Source organism: Petromyzon marinus, chromosome 59 (genome assembly GCF_048934315.1).
Source record: "Petromyzon marinus isolate PM22_M1 ecotype Great Lakes invasive population chromosome 59, UKy_Petmar_22M1.pri1.0, whole genome shotgun sequence".
NCBI lineage: Eukaryota > Metazoa > Chordata > Hyperoartia > Petromyzontiformes > Petromyzontidae > Petromyzon > Petromyzon marinus.
Window position 1 is genome coordinate 7516826 of NC_133725.1, and position 24966 is coordinate 7541791.

The following is a 24966-nucleotide window of genomic DNA, read 5'->3' on the forward strand; positions in this document are numbered from 1 at the left end:
CTGCCCCTCCAACTGCGTGTGGATCAGAGGTCATGTAAATCAAGGATTGAGAAAGTAGCTCTGTGATATTTGCTTCTGTGGACTGTTCCATGTGGACCAGAGGTCATTTGATGGGATCTCAGAGGTGGCTCTGTGATATCCGCTTCCATGGGCTGTTCCGTGTGGGCCAGAGGTCATTTGATGGGCTCTCAGGTGTAGCTCTGTGATATCCACTTCCGTGGGCTGTTCCATATCTCAATATTCTCTTTGAGAGGTGTCACCGATATTTCGTGCAACGACGCGACACAAATTTACAAAAATGGGATAAGAACCTTTCGAAAAACAAGTGGCACGACTCAGCCTGAGAACTGCAGATGGCGGGTTTACATTTGTTACCAAATCCGTCAACGAGCAACAGAACCGCAAACATCCCCTTTGCCAAATTCCAGTCCCTTTAGAAGGGGCGGCAGCATCGCAATGGCTTGCACGTTCCACGCCAGCCGGGACATGGGCACGCGGCGCTTGAATCGAAGTTTCTCTCCCGCTCGATCGCTCGCTCGCTCGCTCACTTACAGACTCTCCTGGCAAGCCCCTGGCTCCGATCGCCCCCGTGTCTCCCTGGGGAGAGAATAAACACAAAAAATAAATTTTAGAATACAATCTCTCGCAACAACAACAACAACGTTGAGCCGTTTGAACACAGCCTGGCTTTCAGGGATTTAACCACGGACTTAACAGCGCTACACCTCCCATCGCATAGGGCTTATCGAGGCTCATTCGTCCGAATGACATAAGGGGAACACAGAGCTGAAGAGGTTGCAACGAAGCGTGGAGAAGTCCTCGCCTCTTTGGCATCCCACCGGGAGACAGGGGGGATGAATACTGCGGGATTGGTGAACGCACACACGCGCGCGCGCTGGTGCGAGTCGAAGTTCGTGACATCGACTGTCCCCTAAAGTGGGGGGCCTGGGTCAGGGGTGCCGTGGCTAGAATGGACGACAATGGCCGGCGGTAGAGACTGATGACAGACTGGCAGCCAAAGCAGGGATCGTTGCATTGAAAGGAAGTCCACTGCAGAGGTGACAGGTGAAATAAAAAAGGAAAGATTCCCTTTGTAGGCTTAGCAGACTGTTGGGGCAAGTGCTGTTGGCGAGCAGCGCCTATGAAGGGCAAAAACAACACAGCACCACGCCCGGCCGCCTTTGTCTCCGCTGTGATGTTTACACACCGCACCAGCTACTGCATTGAGTCCGAGTCGACTTACGGGAGAGGCCCATAACCTGTTCCTACAAATCCCACTGTTATCGGCCACGAGCGCGAATCCAACTGGGATTGCCGGGTTCAATGGCATGACACGCTGGCATGCTGTGCCGCCTCTGTGCGCAGCCGTGGCCGGGGGTGGGGCAGCCTGTGAGGAGAGTGAAGGCACGTACGACAGGTGCGACGAAGCAGACGTTTCACTTGTTAAAATTATTGTTCTCTTGCCAATTGTCTTGAGGAGCCCCCAGCCGCCCGCCCCCCACCCCCCACCTCTCCCAATGGTTATCCCCATTGCATCCTCAAGGAGCGTCTCACGTTGAGTTGGCGAGCGACCGCTGTCACGCAAACAAAAAAAAAAACATTCACCAGCTTCGGCAAAAAGCACCCGGCTCAGGCGCTATTACGGTCCCGTGGGCATGAAAAAACAATGCGCGTTAGATTTTAGAATGAGCGGCGGGGGCGCCGCTGCTCACGCGTGCAATGCCGTCGCAAACTCGGTGTTGCAAGCGCAGACCTCTCGGCCTTGTCTCGACCGCTGCTAGCTCATTACGGCCACACAATCGAGGCCGATCGTGTGGCCGCAATGTCGTTTTGCCACCGCTGGCTCATCGCCATTGCGACTCATCGGTCCTGATGAGGGATGCAACGGGGAGGCTTCTGGAGAGCTCACTCGAGAATGGTATTTGGGTCTACTCTCCTACAGGCGTCTGATTATTATTATTATTATTTTTTTTTTTTACCAGGTATGGCCCGCTGCCCTATGTAACTATTTTCAGAAGCGACCTAGCCATGAAAAATTAGCGCTCAACGTATCATGCGCAAGTTTACATCAGTAGTCAAATACTCCAAACGCATGACGGTGATTCTCAATGTGTAGGGAGAAACCGGAGGACCCGGAGAGAAATCCACGTGACCAAAGGGGAGAGAGAGAGAGAGAACCCCCGCAAACTCTGAATATAGCAGGTCGGGATTCAACCCACGAACGTCCTGCATACCAGGCGAGGGATTTAAAATCTCCAAGGTACAGTGACGTCTTAGAAGCGTTGAGTGCACCCGACGGCACGCGGCCTGCCGATCACTACGCCCTGCGTATTCAGATGCGATGGAGATGGCGGGTTTACATGGTGTCCTCATTAGCATGACAAAATGGCATCCTAATTTGCATAAAAAAATGGCATCCTAATTCGCGTAGCAAAATGGCGTCATGGCCACTCACCCTGGGCCCGTCGTCCCCTGTAGGCCCCTGTGGTCCCGCTGGGCCAATGTCACCCTAGGGGGATGGTAACAAAAAAATAATAGTAACAACAACAACAACACAGCAGGGAAAAAGTCTGGACACACACACACACTGAAATTATACGAATAAAACTCAAACGTAAGTATGAAATGAAACACAGGCACGCGCAGTGAAGCGGGTTAAACAATGAGATAGTGTGCATCAGAAGTCAATTCTTTACCCAAAAATAACATTGAATTAATTCTCAAGTCCACAGGAGTCTCACAGCAGGGGGGGGGGGGGGAGGAGTAATCTCAATTTACGGCGTGAGCTTTAAATCGTGTCGGGGGAGCACACACACTCACCCGGCTGCCCTTCTCGCCTGGCAGACCCGGTAAGCCATCGAATCCCCGATCGCCCTGCAAATCAAGCGGAGAGTCAGTGGGGAGGATCACGAGGAGGAGGATGATGATGAGGATGATAATGATGATGAGGATGATGAGTATGATGATGAGAATGATGATGATTATGAGGATGACGATTTGATGAGGATAATGATGAGGATGATGAGGAGAAGGAGGATGATGATGATGAGTATGATGATGAGAATGATGAGAATTATGAGGCTGACGATTTGATGAGGATAATGATGAGGATGATGAGGAGGATGATGATGATGATGATAATTATGAGGATGATGATGAGGATCATGAGCGAGAGAGGGAGGGTGACGGCGTTGTACGATGGACAGTGAGACGATCGCGGGCCTGGATGTACACTAAAACTATAGTAAATAGGTTCAAAGAAAATAACAAAAAACTACGACTTTTCCGATCGACCGCTTGTGTTGCAATCGAAACATCGTAGTTTTGTGTCATTTTCTTTGAACCTATCTACGTGACTTTACCGAAAGACCCAAAGAATATGAATTCCTGCAGTCACGAAAGCTTTAAGTTAAGCTTTTATTTTACTGCTCCAGGTGTAAGGCCCATTGACATATGTCGCTCTTTTTCATAAGTGTCCTGGCGACGACAAATGATAGCTCAACGAAGCGGCGTATCATCATCACGTGGAAATTTACAGCAGCCAAATGCTCTTAATGCGTGGCGTAGACTCTAACTGCGGAGGGAAAAACCGAAGGACCCGGAGAAAAATCCACACTACCGCGGGGAGAGACACACAAACTCCAAATATACAGCAGGCGTGGGCGCCGGTATTAAACCCAGGACCTGCTGTACGCCAGGCGAGGTAGTTAACATCTCCTAGCCAACACGGATGTGAAAAAGGCCCTTGGCGTTCTGGGGAGTCGAGGAAGCCTTGCCTTGCTGCCTTCGTTGCCCGGCATCCCTCTCGCTCCGTCGGCGCCGGAGCGCCCCTGAAAAAAGCAAAATAAAACCAATTCAGTTAAGCATCACTGACATCCGCGTGACTACGACGCCGTCCTTCGCGCGTGCCATCAAGCAAACCGATGACACGGGGGTCATATTTCGTTTTTTGTCATTATTGCTTTGGCGCGCTTTTGCTGGGCGCAGAGCTCAAGTGGCAAACAAAAATCCGAGTGGCCGGAAACAAAGAGCACAGCCGAAGAGCACGACAGATGAGGGTGCAACAGCGTTTCTTAAATTGAGCGAGGTTACTTATTGTCAGCGCTTGGTGATTCGGTATGACGACGGCGGCGGTGGTGGTGGTGGTGGTGATGATGATGGGAGGAGAGAATTACAGAGTGGAGCAGTGGTGAGGGAAGTAGCAGAATGAGACGTGAGGTGAGCTGCAGTGTTGTGAGAGTGTGGGTGGGTGAGCGGGTGGGTGTGAATGAGTGTGCAGTTCGTATGTCCTCCCCCTGTTCCGTGTGGGTTCCCTTCGGGTTCCCTTCGGATTCCTCCCATAGCTCGGGGTAAAAAAAATAAAAACTGTGGATTCGGGGCATTGACCCAAAACATATTAGTGTTGATAATTGACTGGCAAAGTACTCAATTGAATCACACAAAAGTAGCCATTATAACACCATCATCATTATCATCATCATTAGCAGCAGCAGCAGGAGAAACATTAAATTCAGCATCATTCAGCAGCAGCATTCAGCAGCAGCATCGTCATCATCTTCGCCACATTCATCATCATCGTCATCACAGACCCCACGGGACACCGCAACAATCCACAGGCCGCCAACCCACAAAGCCTCTCTCGGAACAACGGCACCCACATCCAGAACGGCGCGTCGTGCCGACTAACGCGGATCGCGTCCTCTCTGTTCCCTCTCGCCGGGGGGTACGATGCCCCCACCTCCACTCGCCCTCCCACTCCCCCTCCCCCCTCCCCCCCACGGCACCGAGCCGAAACGCTAGGTCACGCCGAACTCGCTAAATCCAGAGACTCTGTGAATCGATAGTTGCCAGAGCTGCTGACACTGGGGCCGAATTATAGCCCCCCCCCCCACCCACCGCAGACTCTCCCCAGCCACCCCCCCTCCACTCCCCCCCCAGCCCCCTGGTCCCCCCCACCACCACCCATCGGCCGCAGTGGCACAAGCAGGGTTCACGGTGGCGGTGGTGGAGGAGGCCGGGACCCTGCTGCTCCCGATGACCCATGGCTCTTATCGGCGCTGGCTGGCTGGAGCCACGGCCCGGATCACCCACCGCCGATATTCCCCACGGTAGAGGAAGAATACATCTCAGAGGTAGCTCCGTGATGTCTGCTTCCTCGGGCTCGTCTCTGTGTGTACCAGAGTGTCACTTCAAGAAGTCACTTCCAGCCCTCTCGCGGAGGCTCATCGATGACACCGCACCGCCTATTCGATGCTCGAGACCGGGAGGACGTTTCTCAGATTGCTGGCAACCGCCCGACGATGCCGGCTCGGAGCTTCCGTCCGCCACTGCTGGGAGCGCTCGAGGTCACAGCCAGAAGGTCACCCACTCACTCACCCACCCACCCACTCACCCACCCACCCACTCACCCACTCACCCAGCCACTCAATCACTCACCCAGCCACTCACCCAGCCACTCACCCAGCCACTCACTCACCCACTCACTCACCCACCCACTCACTCACTTACCCACTCACTCACTTACCCGTCGGCCCAGCTTGCCCTGCTGCCCCTGGACCCCTTGCATTCCTCTAGGTCCCTGACCAAAAACAAAGGAATGAAGCATTAACGGCACGCACACATAGAGACACACAGACACACACACATATACACAGACACACATACATAGACACATACACACAGAGACGCACACACAGACAAAGACACACACACAGAGACACACACACAGAGACACACAACCACACAGAGACACACACACAGACACACATACACAGACACACACAGACAGACACACACACAGAGATACACACACAGACACACACAGAGACACACACACACAGACACACACACAGACACACACAGAGACACACACATAGAGACAGACAGATCTCCCCCACCCTCCCACCCCCGCGTAGCCTTTAACAGGCAGTCGGGGCAAGTTGCTGTGTGGCGAGCATTTGTAAAGGTCGGCACGGCACACGAGACGGGGTGGTGGTGTGACCGGAACCACGCCCGACCGCCTTCGGTAATCAAAATCTTTGTTCGTTCGGTAAGAAGAAGAAAATCCGAAGAGCTACCAAGCTCCTTTTCGCAGACGTCTCCCCTCCCCCCCCCGTGGCGTTGTTTATGCACCCCAACAGGTGCCTCGATTAAGGCCGAGTCGACCTAAGAGAGGCCCGAGCACAGATTTGGAGGATCGTGACGGATGTTCGTGATGGGCGAGAACAGAACTCGGGTCGCCGAGGTTCGCACCTCCGATTGGCTACGTACGGTGTGAAAGAAGTTCAACATACGCACTACGCATAGACTCACCATTACACAGAGACTCACCACTACGCATAGACTCACCATTACACAGAGACTCACCACTACGCATAGACTCACCATTACACAGAGACTCACCACTACGCATAGACTCACCATTACACAGAGACTCACCACTACGCATAGACTCACCATTACACAGAGACTCACCATTACACAAAGACTCACCACTACGCATAGACTCACCATTACACAGAGACTCACCACTACACAGAGACTCACCATTACACAAAGACTCACCACTACGCATAGACTCACCATTACACAGAGACTCACCACTACACAAAGACTCACCACTACCCATAGACTCACCACTATGCAGAGACTCAACACTGCCCATAGACTCAACACTGCCCATAGACTCAACACTGCCCATAGACTCAGCACTGCCCATAGACTCAACACTGCCCATAGACTCAACACTGCCCATAGACTCAACACTGCCCATAGACTCAACACTGCCCATGGACTCAACACTGCCCATAGACTCAACACTACCCATAGACCCAACACTGCCCATGGACTCAACACTGCCCATAGACTCAGCACTACACATAGACTCAACACTGCCCATAGACTCAACACTGCCCATAGACTCAACACTGCACCATAGACTCAACACTACCCATAGACTCAACACTACCCATAGACTCTACACTGCCCATAGACTCAACACTACCCACAGACTCAACACTACCCATAGACTCAACACTACCCATAGACTCAACACTACCCATAGACTCAACACTGCACCATAGACTCAACACTGCCCATAGACTCAACACTCCACCATAGACTCAACACTACCCATAGACTCAACACTACCCAGAGACACAACACTGCCCATAGACTCAACACTGCACCATAGACTCAACACTGCACCATAGACTCAACACTCCACCATAGACTCAACACTGCACCATAGACTCAACACTCCACCATAGACTCAACACTGCCCATGGACTCAACACTGCACCATAGACTCAACACTCCACCATAGACTCAACACTGCCCATGGACTCAACACTGCACCATAGACTCAACACTCCACCATAGACTCAACACTGCACCATAGACTCAACACTGCCCATGGACTCAGCGCTGCACCTGCGATGAGCACGGTTGGCTGAGTACAGAGCCGCAGTGCCGCCAACTGCTGCGCCACCGGTTCCCCACAACACACACTACCCTAGGAACTACAAACACAACCACAACCACAGCTCGTGAAGAGTTCCTCCAACCCCCTCCCCCCACCCCGACCTCGCCCCAGGGAGAACATCACAACCGAGCCAAGATTACACAAAACCCTCGACACATTCGCCAATTGCACCACGGCCCGAACGTGCGTTGAACTTCTTCCGCACCGTACGTAGACCGACCGCAGGAGGTTCAAACTATAGATGACGTGAGTGTGCATCGCCCAATTGGCTGCCTAATATCGGAAGGAAGAGCGTTCCAGACGGCCGCGCAATGGCTGCCGCCAGTCATGTTTAACGGCGCTAAGGACGGAAATCAGCCGTCAACAACGGACCACCTTCGGCATCCTTTAGAGGCGCGTCGTGAGCTGAGTGAGGGATGTGGGGGGACGTGGGGGGACGTGGGGGTACGTGGAGGACGTGGGGGGACGTGGGGGGACGTGGGGGTACGTGGGGGACGTGGGGGTACGTGGGGGACGTGGGGGTACGTGGGGGACGTGGGGGACGTGGGGGGCTTCGGGGGACGTGGGTACGTGGGGGTACGTGGGGGTACGTGGGGGGACGTGGGGGACGTGGGGGGACGTGGGGGACGTGGGGGACGTGGGGTACGTGGGGGTACGTGGGGGAAGTGGGGGGACGTGGGGGACGTGGGGGGCTTCGGGGGACGTGGGGTACGTGGGAGTACTTGGGGGACTTGGGGGACGTGGGGGGACCTGGGGGGACCTGTGGTACGTGCGGTACGTGGGGGTACGTGGGGGTACGTGGGGGACGTGGGGGACGTGGGTACGTGGGGGTACGTGGGGGACTTGGGGGACATGGGGGACGTGGGGATACGTGGGATACGTGAGGGACGTGGGGTACGTGGGGTATGTGGGGGTACGTGGGGGTACGTGGGGGTACGTGGGGGACATGGGTACGTGGGGGTACGTGGGGGTACGTGGGGGACGTGGGGGTATGTGGGGGTATGTGCGGGACGTGGGGGACGTGGGGGGACGTGGGGGGACGTGGGGGAACTTGGGGTACGTGGGTTACGTGGGGGACTTGGGGGACTTGGGGGGAGACGTGGGGGGACTTGGGGAACTTGGGGGACGTGGGTACGTGGGGGACTTGGGGGACGTGGGGGGACGTGGGGGGACTTGCGGGAACTTGGGGGACGTGGGTACGTGGGGGCACGTGGGGGACGTGGGGGTACGTGGGGGGACTTGGGGTACGTGGGGGGGCGTGGGGGGCGTGGGGCGACGTGGAGTGACGTTTGGTGACATTACCTGTGGGCCCGGCTCCCCGGATTCCCCCTTGATGCCCGGTATCCCTGGAGGTCCCTGTGATGAAGAAAACGCAAAACATTAAAACAAATCTCAATCTTTGCCGATATATACATGTGTGTGTGTGTGGTTTTTTTTTTAAATCCGGTCAGTTATTTTCAGTGGACATAACCCTTTTGAATTTCAGAATCAACGTATTTATTCGTACTGGTGGAATCCGATGAGCTTTGAAGCTCTTTGTCACAGACGTTCAATCATGGTACTGCAGCAGGAAAGAGTGCGCCCACAGGTGTCCTTGCTGTGTCTAGGAACGTTTTTTTCTTTCTTTCAGTTTTCTTTCAATGTATCGTTGTAATTATTATAGTATTATTATATTTCAACTCCCTTGCCCCGGCGATCCCTGCTGTTGAGTACCTGGCCCTGTTCAGATCCAGGCCCGAGGTCCTTTCCTTTACACCGCTCTCGCTCTCTCTCTCTGTAAATTATATATGCGCCCTGTGCAGAATCTTTAATATGATATAAAGCCAAACTGCGCGTGGACGAGAGTGATTTCACCGTCGATGGAGGCTGCCCTCGCAGAACGCCGGGAGGAGGCTCGGAGTGCTTTACAATCTCGCATCATAACATCTCGACGCACCTGACAGGGCTCCCCCCCCCACCCCCCCCCCCCCCAGTGGCAGCTGTCCCTGTGCGGCACATCGTGACTTAGCACCCGGCCTGCAAGCCGGCCCTGAGTCTGCCGCTCAGTAGCGGGGGGAGAGGGGGGAGGGTGTCGGCCGATGATCGCTGCTGTGCGTGGATAGCAATTTGAGTAGTCTGCGGTGTAATTGTTCGTGATTTGGCAAATGGTGCCTTTGCGATGAGTCGTGCTCACACCTGGCCCCGGTGTTAAAAATAAAATAAAAACCCTCTTTCAATTCACCCCAGGGAGCATCCACTTGGCATACGCCCTGGCTCAGGGGGTGTTCGTGGCACCGCGAATTGAAATTCTTGGGGAGCCGGAATAAGTTGAATGGAGCGCCAAACTGAATTCGAACGATGATGCGGGTCAGGCATCAGTGACCCCGGCGGGCTGAGGCCATCCAATTCTCTACACCTGAGAGAGGCCGAGGAGGGTTGAATAATAATTTACATTTATTTGTAAGGCGCCTTCCACGAATGTCTCAAGGCGCCTTGTAAGAATAAGGATGAAGGAAAGGGCCAAGAGAGAGAGAGAGGGAGAGAGACGGAGATGCTTAAACAGAATCAACTGATATATATTTTATTATTTTGTTGTTTCCCTTCAACGTGACTTTACCGAAAGAACTAAGAATATGAATTACTGCAGTCACGAAAGCTTTAAATCAAGAATCAACTGACTTAAGGAGATGTGGTTTTAACACTGAGACTTAAAAAGTGTCCGCATTCTCGGATGAATGAATTTCAAACGGTGGGGAAATTCCACAACCGTGGCGCGGCAAAAGCAAGTGGCCGTCTGGCTGAACATCCGATTCGAACCCAGGGTCTGCACGAGTGCATGCAACACACGCACAGCACGCACACACACACACTAGTAATAATCATCATCATCATCGGCGAACAAATAAGCCAACCGAACGCTGATATTTTTACACAATGCCCGCGTCGTCGCGATGGAGACCCGCGATTCAAAGCTGTCCCAGCAGAGGGCAGCATCGCTGTGCACGAGTGTGGCACACCCGTGCAAAAAAGCCATTCCAAGAGTGGCGAGCCACGTGCGGAGGGGGGGCGGGTAAAGGAGGTTGTGGATTGAGCGGGCGATTTAAAAGATGACGCTGCCACCCAGTGGAGTGAGTTAGAAGTTGCGTCCCTCTGTGCAATATTTCATCATCATCATCATCATTGCCATCGTCGTCATTGGCCTCATCAGTGCCAACGGACGTCATCACCATCACCATCATCAGTGTCACGATCACAAACATTGTCGCTACCATTGGTCTCATCACCAACATGGGTATCGCCCCTTGTTTTATTTATTATTATTTATTTATTTTACGTTTGATTCGTGCGCCTTCGAAGCTTCGATGGACTCGGCCGTCGACCGCTCGACAGGAGCGTCTCCCCCGGCCCCAGGCGAGAGCCTCCGCGAACCCCTGGGGGGCCGGAGCTTTCATTAACCGGCCCCAGTTTTACGTCACGTGATTCACCTCCCTCCACCGCCCCCCCCCCCCCACGCCCCCCTTTCGTTGCGACGCAAATTGCGTTCGTGTGGAACCATCGCCCCGGAGGGACGGACGGAGGGACGGAGGGAAGAGGGCACAAGACCACCGAGGCAGGCACCAACGCATATTCGTGCTCGGTGAGAAAGTGTCAAGACACGCAACAACGGGGCCCCGCAGGTCAAAGGTTAACGCCGCAGCTTTTAGAAGAGAGGAGCGGGGTGCATCGCCGAGGGAGCGACGATGGCCCCCCACCCCGCCCCGCCCCCCCAGACTCCCCCCTCCGTGACCCCACGCTTGTTACGGGGACATCGCTTGCCCGCGAGCGATGTTTTTTTGTCCTGCGCCTTTGAGTGAACTGCTCAGTTTTGTTGAGATTTTAACCGATGCCGTCGTTTTGTTCGGTGCAGTGTCGTTGTTGATTGATGGCGCAATCATTTTATATATTTCGATTTAAAGCTTTCGTGACTGCAATGATTCATCTTCTTTGGTTCTTTCGGTAAAGTCACGTAGAATGAGAATAAAATAATAAATTGATAAAATAATATAACACAATAATATTCTCACGACGTTTCGGCCACAACACAAGCGGCCTTCATCAGGTGAAGGGACGAGGCTGTCCTACCAGACAGCCTCGTCCTTCGCTTGTGTTGTGGCCGAAACGTCGTGAGAATATTATTGTGTTATTTTATTTTATCAATTTATTATTTTATTCTCATTCTACGTGACTTTACCGAAAGAACCAAAGAAGACATTTTATATATGTTGTGTTTTTTTTTTAATTCGATATTTAAACGGTGTGATAATAGGTTTTCCCCTTTTTTTCTGGCAATACATTGGTACTGGCAAAGGAGATTCCATGATTCCACTATGTTACCCTATTTGTATTTTTTGTATTTTTTATATTTAAATTATATCTTAAAGCTATTTTATATTCGATATTTATTTAATTTTATATACTTCAGCCTTTTGATGTTAGACTTTTAACCCTTATTATAGTAAGACTTGTTTAAAACTTATTTAAGATTTTAGATTCCTATATGTTGAATGTATGCACCATCCTGCCAAAGTAAATTCCGTGTCGGTGTGAACTTACATGGCGAATAAAACCCTTTCTCATTCTGATTCTGATGATTGAAACGGTGTGTTTTACTACTGGCACTTTGTGTGACTAATCTTGCACTTTTTTAATTCCGTACTTAGCTCAAAAACTTTTAAAAGATACATCTTACATTTCAAATGTTATAATGTCTTACCTTTCTTTTTTTACTCATTCAATCATTCGTTTTATTATTATTATTAATTTGTTTTTCTCTGTTCTGTCTGTCACAGACACGGCGCGCGGGTTTTTATTGATGAAACCTGACTCAGACAAGAGAGTCTGAGCTCACAGAGAACTTCACATTACACTAAAACTGTCCAACCACCACCCCCCCACACCGTTACCCCCCACGCCACCTCCTCCCCCACGTCTCCCCCCCCACCGTCTCCCCCCCACCGTCTCCCCACCACCGTCTCCCCCCATCACCTCCCCCCCCACCGTCTGCCCCCACCGCCTCCCCCCACCGTCTCCCCCCCACCGCCTCCCCCCACCGTCTCCCCCCATCGCCTCCCCCCCCACCGTCTGCCCCCACCGCCTCCCCCCACCGTCTCCCCCCACCGCCTCCCCCCACCGTCTCCCCCCATCGCCTCCCCCCCCACCGTCTGCCCCCACCGCCTCCCCCCACCGTCTCCCCCCCTACCGTCTCCCCTAACCACCTCCCCCCCCCCACCGTCTCCCCCCACCGCCTCCCCCCCCCACCATCTCCTCCCACCGTCTCCCCCCCCCCCCACCGTCTCCTCCCAACGTTTCCCCCCACCGCCTCCACCCCCCACCGTCTCCCCCCACCGCCTCCCACCCAACCGCCAACCCCCCCCCTCCCACCCCCCACCGTCTGCGTGACCCACGTCTGTCACGTGGCTCTGTCTCGCTGACCCCGGTGTTTTGTGGAGACTCAGGGAAGGGATCAACAGCCCCCACCCCCCCACTCCCCCCCCCACCCCGAGGCTAAGGGACGAGGCCACGAGACAGCGGCCGCCAGGAGCACGCCCCGGGCCGCGAGCCTCGGCGGCCGTCGTCGTTAACGCCGGGCGGCGCATCGTTAAAGACGGGAAATAATTCTCGGGGAGCGATTATCTCCGTGGTGACCGAGTGGGGTTTGGTTGGAGGAGGGGGATGCGTGTCGTGTACGGACGGACGCACGCGCAGACACACACTCGCTCGTTCACCCACCCGTTGGCTCGCTCACCTGCACACGCGCTGGAAATCACTCGCTCGCCAAGTCAATCGTTGGCTCGCACGCTCACCCAATCGCCCGCTCAGTCGCTCACTCGCCCGCCCGCTCAATCGCCCGCCCGCTCAATCGCACACCCGACCGCACGCGCATTCATTCACTCAACCACCTACTCAATCGCTCATCTGCTCACTCACCCACTCGCCAACTCACTCATTCACCCACACATGCCCAAAAGCACCCACTCACCCACCCACTCAATAAGTCACCCGTTCGTTCACTCACTCACCCACTCACTCACCCTCTCATACACTCACCAACTCACTCACCCATGCCCAAAATCACCCACTCACCCACCCACTCAATAAGTCACTCGCTCGCTCGCTCGCTCACTCACCCACTCACTCACCCTCTCATACACTCACCAACTCACTCAACCACCCATGCCCAAAATCACCCACTCACCCACCCACTCAATAAGTCACTCGCTCGCTCGCTCGCTCACTCACCCACTCACTCACCCTCTCATACACTCACCAACTCACTCACCCACCCATGCCCAAGATCACCCACTCACCCACCCACTCACTAACCCACCGACTCACCCACCCATTCAATAAGTCACTCGTTCGCTCACTCACCCACTCACTCCCCTCTTATACACTCACAAACTCACTCGCCTACCCACTCACTCACAGGAAGACTGACAGATTTTAGTTTCCCCCTCCCCTCCAGGGCAGCAGCTATCTCCTCAACACGACAACGTTCCCTGGAAAACCGGGACAGGTGGCAGCCCTAGCCAACGACCCATGACAGAGGGGGGCACAGAGAGAGGGAGGGGGGTGGGTGGGTGGGGGGGGTGCGGTGGCCTTACCACAGGGCCTGTACGACCGGTGAAGCCTTGCGGCCCTTGTGGACCCCTCATTGCGAGCTGCGGAAATGAAAAACGAGGAACCGCATCAGAACCTGCGGCGAGCATTCGAGCGTAGGTCACGTGTCGTCGTCGTCACCATCGTCATCACCGTCGTCTTTATCATCATCACCATCGTCATCGTCGTCATCACCATCATCATCAACATCGTCATCATCACGATCATCAACGTCGCCATCGTCCTCATCATCATCATCATCACCATCGTCATCATCATCAATGTTACGGGCGGAGTGAGTGAGCGGGTGGATGAGTGGGTGAGTGGGTGGGTGAGTTATTAAGCAGGTGGATGGTTGAGTGACTCGGTAAGTGAGTGAGTGAGTGAATGAGTGAGTGAATGACTGAGCGAGTGAATGAGTGGGTAAATGAGTGAGTGAGTGAGTGGTTGAGTGAGTGGGCAAGTAAGTGAATGAGTGAGTGAGTGGGTGGGTGAGCGAGTGGGTGATTGATTGAGTGAGTGGGTGAGCGAGTGGGCGAGTGGCCCTAACAGTGGCAGCCTCACCCTGGCCTGCTGGAGGATGGCCTGTGCCTGTGCTTCCTGTGCAGAGAGCCCCGGTCCTTTCTGCCCTTCCTGTACCCCGCCACCAAAGCGGAACTGCGAGGAGGAAGCCAGGGGCAACGATAACAATGGCGACGGTGATCACAACAACAACAACAGATAACGGAGAAGAAGAATCTTCAATTACACTGTGTCACAATTTTTTTATGTTTTTTTGTTCCTGGGTAGTAAGTGTTATTTCCTAATTGCGTATGCCTCAAAAGTAGAAAAAAAATGGCTATTATTCCCCATAAACTTTGCGTTTGTGACCAGGACATTGATATTTTGAAATGTACCTATTTTCCAGAACATTACAGATAGATTCAATGCTGCGTAAACTTGGAGTAACTTCTGGAACCTTCTAGAACTTTCCACTACTATAAATAGTAGTATAAATACAGGGGCCTTAAGCCCACCAGTTCAGTTGAGTTCCAGCTGCCAAAGTAGATACACATCTGCATTTTTCTTAGATGGCATCAAGAGGCTGCAAGCATCGGCATGTTGCTCTGTCTGCGGCCAATTTATCAAGACAAGAGCGAAAAAGTTATCTGTGGAAGCATCACGCAATAACACGCAATAACACCGACTACCCAGGAACAAAAATTGTGTCACATCGTGTTATTTATCCTGCATACGGCAGCGTGCGAGGTGCTCAGGAGCTGAATGCCGGCGTCGATGTCCTGCTGGCCACGACGAGAGGGCTTCAGCAGAGAGAGAGAAAGTGAGAGAGAGAGAGTTCGCAATCGAGACATGAACCGTGATGGTTGCCGCATCGGCGAAGGTTACGTCCACCGAACGTCGCCGCCGGCCAGCCGCGACCGCCCCGTGATGGACGGTGACACGATGAGAGTGGCGCCGGTTTCTGCCCGTGCGCGTGTGGATGCTATGAGAATGTTAACTACCGCGCCTGGTATACAGGAGGTCGTGGGCTCGATCCCGACCCTGTGGGTGACTGCTGCATATTTGGAGTTTGTGGTGTGTCTCTCTCTCTCTCTCTCCCCGTGGTCCCGTGGATTTTTCTCCGGGTCCCTCCGGTTTTCCACTCCACATTTAGCATCAACGTCACGCGTTCAGAGTATTTGGCTTCTGCTATAAATGTGCACGTGATGATGATGATGACGATAAGCCCACTTCGTTGAGCAGTCATTTGTGGCCGCCAGGTGGCTTCTGAAAGAAATCTACGTATCTCAGTGGGGCCTTACACCTGGTACAATGACAACAAAAGTTTAGTTTAATAGTTTGAGTGCACATCCAGGCCCGCGATCGTCTCACTGTCCATCGTACCACGTCGTCACCCTTCCTCCCTCCCTCCCTCCCTCCCTCCCTCCCTCCCTCCCTCCCTCCCTCCCTCCCTCCCTCCCTCCCTCCCTCCCTCCCTCCCTCCCTCCCTCCCTCCCTCCCTCCCTCCCTCCCTTCCTCCCTAATCATCCTCATCATCATCCTCATAATTACCATCATCATCATCCTCCTCGTCCTCATCATCCTCACCTGGTAAAATAAACTAAAAAGATAATAATAAAATAATAAATAACAGACAAAAAATTGTAGATTATTTTTTTGCTGTTCGTAGTTTCCTTTTTTTATCTTGGAATGCGGTGAAGCCGCGCGCTGCAATGGACCTTCCCACCACCAATTCCTGCCTTTTGTTCCCATCGGGGCGCGCCTGATTTCACGCCGCGGCCACTCAAGATCCACTCGTGCGCCGTCAGTGCCGGGGGTGGCACATTCTCAGCGCTCGCGTGAGGGTCGAGGATGCACGGGCGACTCACCGGTAACATGAGGACGTTGCCCGGAGGCCCGGGGATTCCATCGGCCCCAGACAAACCCGGGCGGCCCGACTGGCCCTGCGAGAGAGGGCAACACCGGGTGGGGTGTAGAGATTAGCGGACGACGAGGAAAGGGAACGAGATCGTCATTTACAATCCTACCCGCCCACCCCCGCCCCCCCGGACCCCTTACGTGACCCCCAAGAATCGTCGCGATCGGAGGTCAACCGCCGCCGTCGCCCGTCGTGCGATGAGTCCGGGTTAGGGCGGCAGCGCGGGCCGCCATCGTCGCTCGCGACAGAGGTTTCCGGCGCGGTTCGAGTGGCCGCTCCCCCCCCCCCCTCCCCCCGTGTGGTTAATACCGCGGTGCGACAGCCAAAACGACACCACCACCGCCACTACGACTACTACCACCACCACTTCGCTCGCAACGGACGCTCGGGACGTCATTCGCCATCGCGGCCGGGGGCCCTCGCGGCCGGGGCCATCGCGCGCCGAATTTGGAAATGTACACCGGACGTTACGACGGTGATGTCGCACGCAAGCTCATCCATCAATCCGTCGCCGGGTGGAGGGATGCACCCCCCCCCCCCAACACCACCCACCCCCCCCCCCCCGCCCCAAATCCTCAAGCCACCGTCGGTCGTTCAAATTTTCTCGACCGAACTTCACCAGTCCGGTGAGCGCGGTGGTGGCCGTGGGTGGGAGGGGGGGGTGGGGGGGTGAAGTCTGGTGTGCAGGTCCCAGTCCCGGTCCACGCCGCCGCCATTTAGCCCGGGGGCCTTCGGGGTATCGGATCTCGGCCACGGAAAATCGTCGCTCGCCAGCCGACGTGAGCTGTGGCCTACAGGCACCGGTGAGGCGAGGCTGCCACCCCCCACACCACCCCCCCCCTCCCCCACGATCACTCATCACGTGAAGTGTGGAAGGCTCGCTGGAGTGAGGTCACCCGAACAGTCCCAGGTGTTGTGGGTTAGCCGATGTGCCAGGCTAGGTACACTCTGAGGCCGTCACGTGAAGCGTGGAAGGCCCGCTGGAGTGAGGTCACGGGACAGGCCCAGGTGTTGTGGGTTAGTCCAGCGAGATGAGACGAGACAGCTCAGTTAATCAGCCCAAAACGCACACACACACACTCACGCGCACAGACATACACACACGCACACTGAAAGTACAACTCCCCACAGAGCACTCCACTCTCGGCCAAAAAGTCCTCACTATAATTTATCGCCTGCTTCGTGGCCCCCAAATGCTTTTAACGCTCTGTTACGTCAACGTCTACTCCTACTCCTCCTCCTCGTACACATCGTTCTTAGAATGTCCCATTTATTTATTTACTACTACTACAACAACAACTAACCGACAGGGAATTCGCAGATTCGTTGGAGCCCCCCCCCCCCCGCGCCGGAGAGACGACCGCAGCGCCGATGAGAGATATCATCGTCACAATGGAGATCATCGTCACAACGGTGAGATCATCGTCACAACGGAGATTATCGTCACAACGGCTGAGATCATCATCACAACGGAGATCTTCGTCACAACAGTGATCATCATCACAACGGAGATCATCATCACAACGGTGAGATCATCGTCACAACGGAGATCATCGTCACAACGGAGATCACCGTCACAACGGAGATCATAATCACAACGGTGAGATCATCGTCACAATGGTGAGATCACCATCACAATGGTGAGATCATCATCACAACGGTGAGATCATCATCACAACGGTGAGATCATCATCACAACGGCTAAGATCACGTCACAACGGTGAGATCATCGTCACAACGGTGAGTTCATCGTCACAACGGCTGAGATCATCGTCACAACGGTGAGATCATCATCACAACGGCTGAGATCACCATCATAACCGATGGATCACCGTCACAAACGGAGACATCAAAGCTGTCCATTTTTTTGTGCCTTCCTCCCCGCTCGGGTGGCCAGGTGGGAACCGGTTATGCAGCAGTCACCGCTCATTCCACAGTGGCATCGTCAGAGGGCAGCGCGCCACTTCAAAAACTCCACCCTGCCCACCCGGCCAGGGTTGATGGGCTGGTGGAAGATGGGTGTAGTGGTGCTGACACATTGGGGGCAGGAGACCTCCTACCTCCCCCGCTTCCCCCCCCCCTCCCCCCACCGTCTGACGTACAGGCTGAGTGATCGGGGGCGTCGATCTGGCGAGACGGGAGACACGAATGGCACGAGATGCGACGGCGGAATCGAAAATGGGAATATTTATTGTCGCCGGAGGAATCCGATGAGCTACGAAGCTTTTGTCCTCACGGATGTCCAGCAGGTCTCATCAGATGTCCAGTAAGTCTCATCAGATGCCCAGTATAGTTGGATGTCCAGTAAGTCTAACACTTGTCCAGTAAGTCTCACAGATGTCCAGTAAGTCTGACGGATGTCCAGTAGAGTTGAATGTCCAGTAAGTTTCACAGATGTCCAGTAGAGTTGGATGTCTAGTAAGTCTCACATTTGTCCGGTCAGTCTCACTCCATAAGTCTCACCGATGTCCAGTAAGTCTCACGGATGTCCAGTAGAGTTGAATGTCCAGTAAGTTTCACAGATGTCCAGTAGAGTTGGATGTCTAGTAAGTCTCACATTTGTCCAGTCAGTCTCACTCCATAAGTCTCATCGATGTCCAGTAAGTCTCACGGATGTCCAGAAAGTCTCATCATATGTCCAGTAGAATTGGATGTCCAGTAAGTATCACATTTGTCCAGTCAGTCTCACTCCATAAGTCTCACCGATGTCCAGTAAGTGTCACGGATGTCCAGAAAGTCTCATCAGATGTCCAGCAGATTAGGAGGTCCAGTAAGTATCACATTTGTCCGGTAAGTCTCACTCTATAAGTCTCACGGATGTCCAGTAAGTCTCACAGATGTCCAGTAGAGTTGGATGAGAGAGAAGAGTGACAGAGGTGAAAGAGACGCTCATGATCTTGTTATGCTCATTTCCGATTAAAATTTGGAGATGTCTGATTCCCGCCCCCCTCCACTCCCCCCTTTTACCCCCCAAGAAACTCAAAGCGCTGAACATCATCCAGCACGGCATTTTACGCAAGCCGGCGAGCGAGCAAAACTCTGGAACCGGTTTCAACCTTCGGGACCTCATCGGCGGATCCGGTGCTTTGCTGAAACAATCTCGTTGTCACGAAATATTATTAGCAGGAGCCCTCCGTATAAGCACCGGGGGCCCTGTGCCCGAGTGGGCAAGGGGCATTGTTTACAAGCTCATCACGGGCCCACATGGAACTAGGTTTGCATAATGCAAAACACTCTGCTGTTGCATATCCACAGTGGGAGAAGCAAAAAAGAGAGGTTACATTTGTATGAGTATTAATACAATTTCCGTCTCTTATTTGTTATTTATACGTGTGTGTGTGTGTTTGTGTGAGAATTTCGAGTGCGGAACGATGATATGTCTCTGGAAAGGCATCGCTGTAGGCCCTTGAAAGCAAACAGAAGACTAATGATGGATTAAATATAATGTGTCTATGTGTGTGTGTCTCTCTCTGTGTGTCTCTGTGTTGTCTCTCTCTCTCTGCTTGTGTGTCTGTCTGTGTGTCTCCGTGTCTGTGTAATCAACCAGGTGAGGTGTTGACTGATGTGTTAGCCGACTCTCTGTGTTGTATTGCATTATATTTCTAAGTTTGCCTGATTTGTTTTCCACCTGATGACGATTGCTTGTGTTGAAATCGGAACGTCGTATTCTATTATTTCTCTTATTTTCTTTTTACGTGACTTTACCGAATGAACCAAACAGTAATTCCCGCAGTCACGAAAGCTTCAAATCAAGTTTAAAAAAAAAAATATTTCAAAAAGATGAATAATAATAATATTCTATTTAATGATTTGCATGTGTATTTATATGTTTATACAGACAAACGGAGTTCCACGTACCCTCCGTTCGGCGACGCACGTCGAGTTTCTAAGTTAGTTAGCGAGTTATTAAGTTAACAAGTTACTTAGTAAGTTAGTGAGTTAGAGGGGGGGGGGGGGGGTTATGTTATAATTGTTATGCATTATGTATTATTTTCATCCGGCGAGGCGAACGAGCTGAGCTGAGGAGCTGGGCTCTCGTAAATGTTTTAAGAAAACTTCCGCTATGGGTCCCCACCCAGAGAAACCCCTCGCACCCCCACCCTCTCACCCCCTCCCACCCCCTCCCTTCCCCTCCCACCCCTTCCCACCCCACACCCCCCCTCCCACCACTCCGCCCACCGACCCCCACCCCCCCTAGAAAAAAAAAACCCAAAGTATTTGGGTTTGAGCGTAGATGGAGGCCTCCCGTTAGTGGCCACTCCCCAATTATCGCAATCTCCAGTATCTCCCGGTCTTCAATCAAAATTGTCCCCACAGGGGCTGACTCACATAGAGACTCCATAGACTCACATAGAGACCCCATAGACTCACATAGAGACCCCATAGACTCGCATATAGACCCCATAGACTCGCATAGAGATTAGAGACCCATAGACTCACATAGACACCCATAGAGACTCAAACACTCGCATAGAGAGCCATAGCTTCACATGGAGACCCATAGACTCACAGACAGACACCCGCAGGCTCACCCCATGCAACTCACAACAAAGACGCACAGAATCGCATAGATATTAAAAAGACTGGATGGGTGGGTGGATGAGTAGGTGGGTGGGTGAGTAGGAGGTGGGTGGGTAGATGAATGAGTGTGTGTGTGTCAGTGGATGATTGCGTGCGAGGAATGAGTGGGTCAGTCAGTGGATGGGTGGGTGATTTGGTGGGTGGATGGGTGGGTGGGTGAGTGAGTAGGTGGGTGAGTAGGTGGGTGAGTAGGTACAGTAGGTGGGTGGATGGGTGGGTGAGTAGGTGGGTGGGTGAGTAGGATGGATGGATGAGTAGGTGGACGGGTGAGTAGGAGGTGGGTGGGTAGATGAATGAGTGTGTGTGTGTCAGTGGATGATTGCGTGCGAGGAATGAGTGGGTCAGTCAGTGGATGGGTGGGTGATTTGGTGGGTGGATGGTTGGGTGGGTGAGTAGGTGGGTGAGTAGGTGGGTGAGTAGGTACAGTAGGTGGGTGGATGGGTGGGTGAGTAGGTGGGTGGGTGAGTAGGATGGATGGATGAGTAGGTGGACGGGTGAGTAGGAGGTGGGTGGGTAGATGAATGAGTGTGTGTGTGTCAGTGGATGATTGCGTGCGAGGAATGAGTGGGTCAGTCAGTGGATGGGTGGGTGATTTGGTGGGTGGATGGGTGGGTGGGTGAGTAGGTGGGTGAGTAGGTACAGTAGGTGGGTGGGTGGATGGGTGAGTGAGTAGGTGGGTGGGTGAGTAGAATGGGTGGGTGAGTAGGTGGGTGGGTGAGTAGGAGGTGGGTGGGTAGATGAATGAGTGTGTGTGTCAGTGGATGATTGCGTGCGAGGAATGAGTGGGTCGGTCAGTGGGTGGGTGGGTGATTTGGTGGGTGGATGGGTGGGTGGGTGAGTAGGTGGGTGAGTGAGTAGGTGTGTGAGTAGGTAGGTGGGTGGATGGGTGGATGAGTAGGTGGGTGGGTGAGTAGGTGGTTGGGTGAGTAGGTGGGTAGGTGAGTAGGAGGTGGGTGGGTAGTTGAATGAGTGTGTGCATCGGTGGGTGATTGCGTGCGTGAATTAGTGGGTCGGTGAGTGGGTGCGTGGGTGAGTTGTTGGGTGGATGGGTGGATCGGTGAGTATGTGAGTGTGTGGGTGAGTAGGTAGGTGAGTAGGTAGGTGGGTGAGTGGATGGGTGGGTGAGTAGGTGGTTGGGTGAGTAGGTGGGTAGGTGAGTAGGAGGTGGGTGGGTAGTTGAATGAGTATGTGCGTCGGTGGGTGATTGCGTGCGTGAATGAGTGGGTCGGTGAGTGGGTGCGTGGGTGAGTTGGTGGATGGATGGGTGGGCGGGTGAGTGGGTGGGTGAGTTGGTGGTGGGTGGGTGGATGGTAGTTGGGTAGACGAATGAGTGCATGAGTGGGCCAGTAAGTGCATGAGTCGGCCAGTGCTCGAGTGATTTGTGGGTGAGTAGGTGGGTGGGTGAGTAGGTGGGTGGGTGAGTAGGTGGGTGGGTGAGTAGGTGGGTGGGTGGGTCTGTGGTGAGCAGCGATTGAACGAGTGACCCAATTGACCTCGTATTCGCACTGTGCAGTCAACCAAATCTTTTTCTGGAAATAAAAACTGAATAAAATAATAGATCACGACGTTCCGATCGCAACACAAGCAACCGTCATCCGGTGGAACAGATACAGCAGTTCTGCTGTATCTACCTACGTGACTTTACCGATAGAACCAAAGAGTATGGATTCCTGCAGTCACGAAAGCTTCAAATCAAGATTGAGAACAAAATAGCGAGGTCGCCGGACATCTTGTGCCGGTTGGCGGCGTGGGCGATGTGATGGACGGATGCGGCTGGGCCTCGCGCGAGCGCGAGATAATTTATCTGGCGATGTCACACGTGCACGCACGCTGCGCGTCTTCGTCTCTATCTGGCCGGGCGGCGCTTAGAAAGCCACTCAGATTCGCCTTGCGGGGGGGGCAGGGGGTGCTGGGCCGAGGGGGGAGGGGAAGGATTGTGGTCAAATCTCAGTCGGCGGTCGGCTTGGCCAATCATCCTTCGTTGGGGGGTGGGGGGAGGTTATATCAAATCAATACCGCTTCGTGGGAAGTCAAATGTGGCTGTGTCGGTGGACGGGCTTGCCCCTGCCACACGACGGAGGAATTTACATCATTGGCCCGACGCGGCGTCACAGTCACGGCGTTGGCATCGGGCCCCAGCTGCAGGCTCGCGAGACCTTTGGGGCCTCGGGGTCGATTCGAATATTTAATTCGCCAACTGTGGTAGCCATTATGCGGCCGTCTGGAACGCCCTTTCTCTCCGATCGTTGCAAGCCGCTGGATTTGTGCACTTTGACATCATCGAGATTGTGAACTCATTCACGTAGAACCGCTTTTGGCCTTTAGATTTGTTGTCCTTCCCCCGCGCTTCCGATGAGCGCGGTTGGCTACGTACGGTGCGAAAGAAGTTCAACATACACACGTGCGGGGGTCGGGAATCGAACCTAATCTTTGCCAGGCGCGTAGAAGAGAGCGCGCCAAACCGCTGCGCCTCCGCTCACGCTCGGAGGTCAATCGAGGCGGAAAAAATTGAGACGTTCTGTCACTGTCATCATCGTCGTCGTCATCATCGCACCATCCTCCATCCATCATCGTAACCATTCGCGTCGGCTTTGACACGCGGCTCAGATCAAAGCGAGGCAAGGAGAGGGAGCGTGCGAGAGAGCGAGGGAGGGAGCAAAAAAAGAGAGAGCGAGAGAGAGAGCGAGAGAGAGGGAGCGGGAGAGAGCGAGAGGGAGCGAGGGAGAGCGAGTGAGAGAGCGAGAGGGAGAGAGGGAGAGAGCGAGAGGGAGAGCGAGAGAGTGAGAGGGAAAGAGAGAGGGAGAGCGAGAGGGAGAGAGCGTGAGGGAGAGAGGGAGAGGGAGAGAGCGAGAGGGAGAGCGAGAGGGAGAGAGTGAGAGGGAGAGAGCGAGAGGGAGAGAGGGAGAGGGAGAGAGCGAGAGGGAGAGCGAGAGGGAGAGTGTGAGAGGGAGAGAGCGAGAGGGAGAGAGGGAGAGTGAGAGGGAGAGAGCGAGAGGGAGAGCGAGAGAGTGAGAGGGAGAGTGAGAGGGAGAGAGCGAGAGGGAGAGCGAGAGAGTGAGAGGGAGAGAGAGAGTGAGAGAGGGAGAGGGAGAGAGCGAGAGGGAGAGAGAGAGAGTGAGAGAGAGAGAGTGAGAGGGAGAGAGAGAGAGAGAGGGTGAGAGGGAGAGTGAGAGGGAGAGAGAGAGTGAGAGCGAGAGAGGGAGAGAGTTAGAGGGAGAGAGAGAGTGAGAGGGAGAGAGTGAGAGGGAGAGAGAGAGGGAGAGCGAGAGAGCGAGAGAGGGAGAGAGTGAGAGGGAGAGAGGGAGAGAGAGAGTGAGAGGGAGAGAGGGAGAGCGAGAGGGAGAGCGAGAGAGTGACAGGGAGAGAGGGAGGGCGAGAGAGAGAGAGGGGGAGAGAGCGAGAGAGGGAGAGCGAGAGAGAGAGTGAGAGGGAGAGTGAGAGAGCGAGAGAGAGAGAGCGACATGGAGTAGATAGAGGATAGAGAAAGAGGGGGGGGGGGTGGCAGAGAGGGAGCTAGAGAGAGAGGGAAGGGGTAAGGAGAGCAGAGCGATACATATTTTGTTAAATATTTCATTTAAAAAAGGCGGGGGGGGTTACATAAAGCAAAGCATTAAAAAAACGAAATGATGACCGAAGCAAAGTGCCGACTACACCGAGCATCTTCTCGTTTCCTCTGGTCGTAAAACTAGGATCGAGAGCGAGACGGAGAGAGCGAGGGGAGAGAGACGGGCAGACAGGTTGTGCAAACAAGTGGCAGCGTTAACCTGATGGATGCTGTCGCACATGGACATGGAGCACGCACAGTGTATACACAACTCCCTCAAAGCAACAAAGGTCCCCCAGTGGAGCCTCTAGCAGACCGTAG

The 24966-nt window shown here is 53.8% G+C and overlaps 1 protein-coding gene across 5 annotated transcripts in view; it reads right to left on the bottom strand.

Moving 5' to 3' along the window:
* Nucleotides 1-24966, bottom strand: part of LOC116955358 (uncharacterized) — a 378574-nt gene that overhangs the window by 177037 nt on the left and 176571 nt on the right. For all 5 annotated transcript variants that reach the window (XM_076053062.1, XM_076053060.1, XM_076053059.1 and 2 more), the window contains 9 exons: nt 16471-16545; nt 14666-14758; nt 14107-14163; nt 8786-8839; nt 5525-5578; nt 3777-3830; nt 2821-2874; nt 2456-2509; nt 553-597 (listed from right to left, as the gene is read on the bottom strand). In XM_076053062.1, coding sequence (XP_075909177.1) covers nt 553-597; nt 2456-2509; nt 2821-2874; nt 3777-3830; nt 5525-5578; nt 8786-8839; nt 14107-14163; nt 14666-14758; nt 16471-16545 — 540 coding nt within the window. The remainder of the gene's footprint in view (nt 1-552; nt 598-2455; nt 2510-2820; nt 2875-3776; nt 3831-5524; nt 5579-8785; nt 8840-14106; nt 14164-14665; nt 14759-16470; nt 16546-24966) is intronic.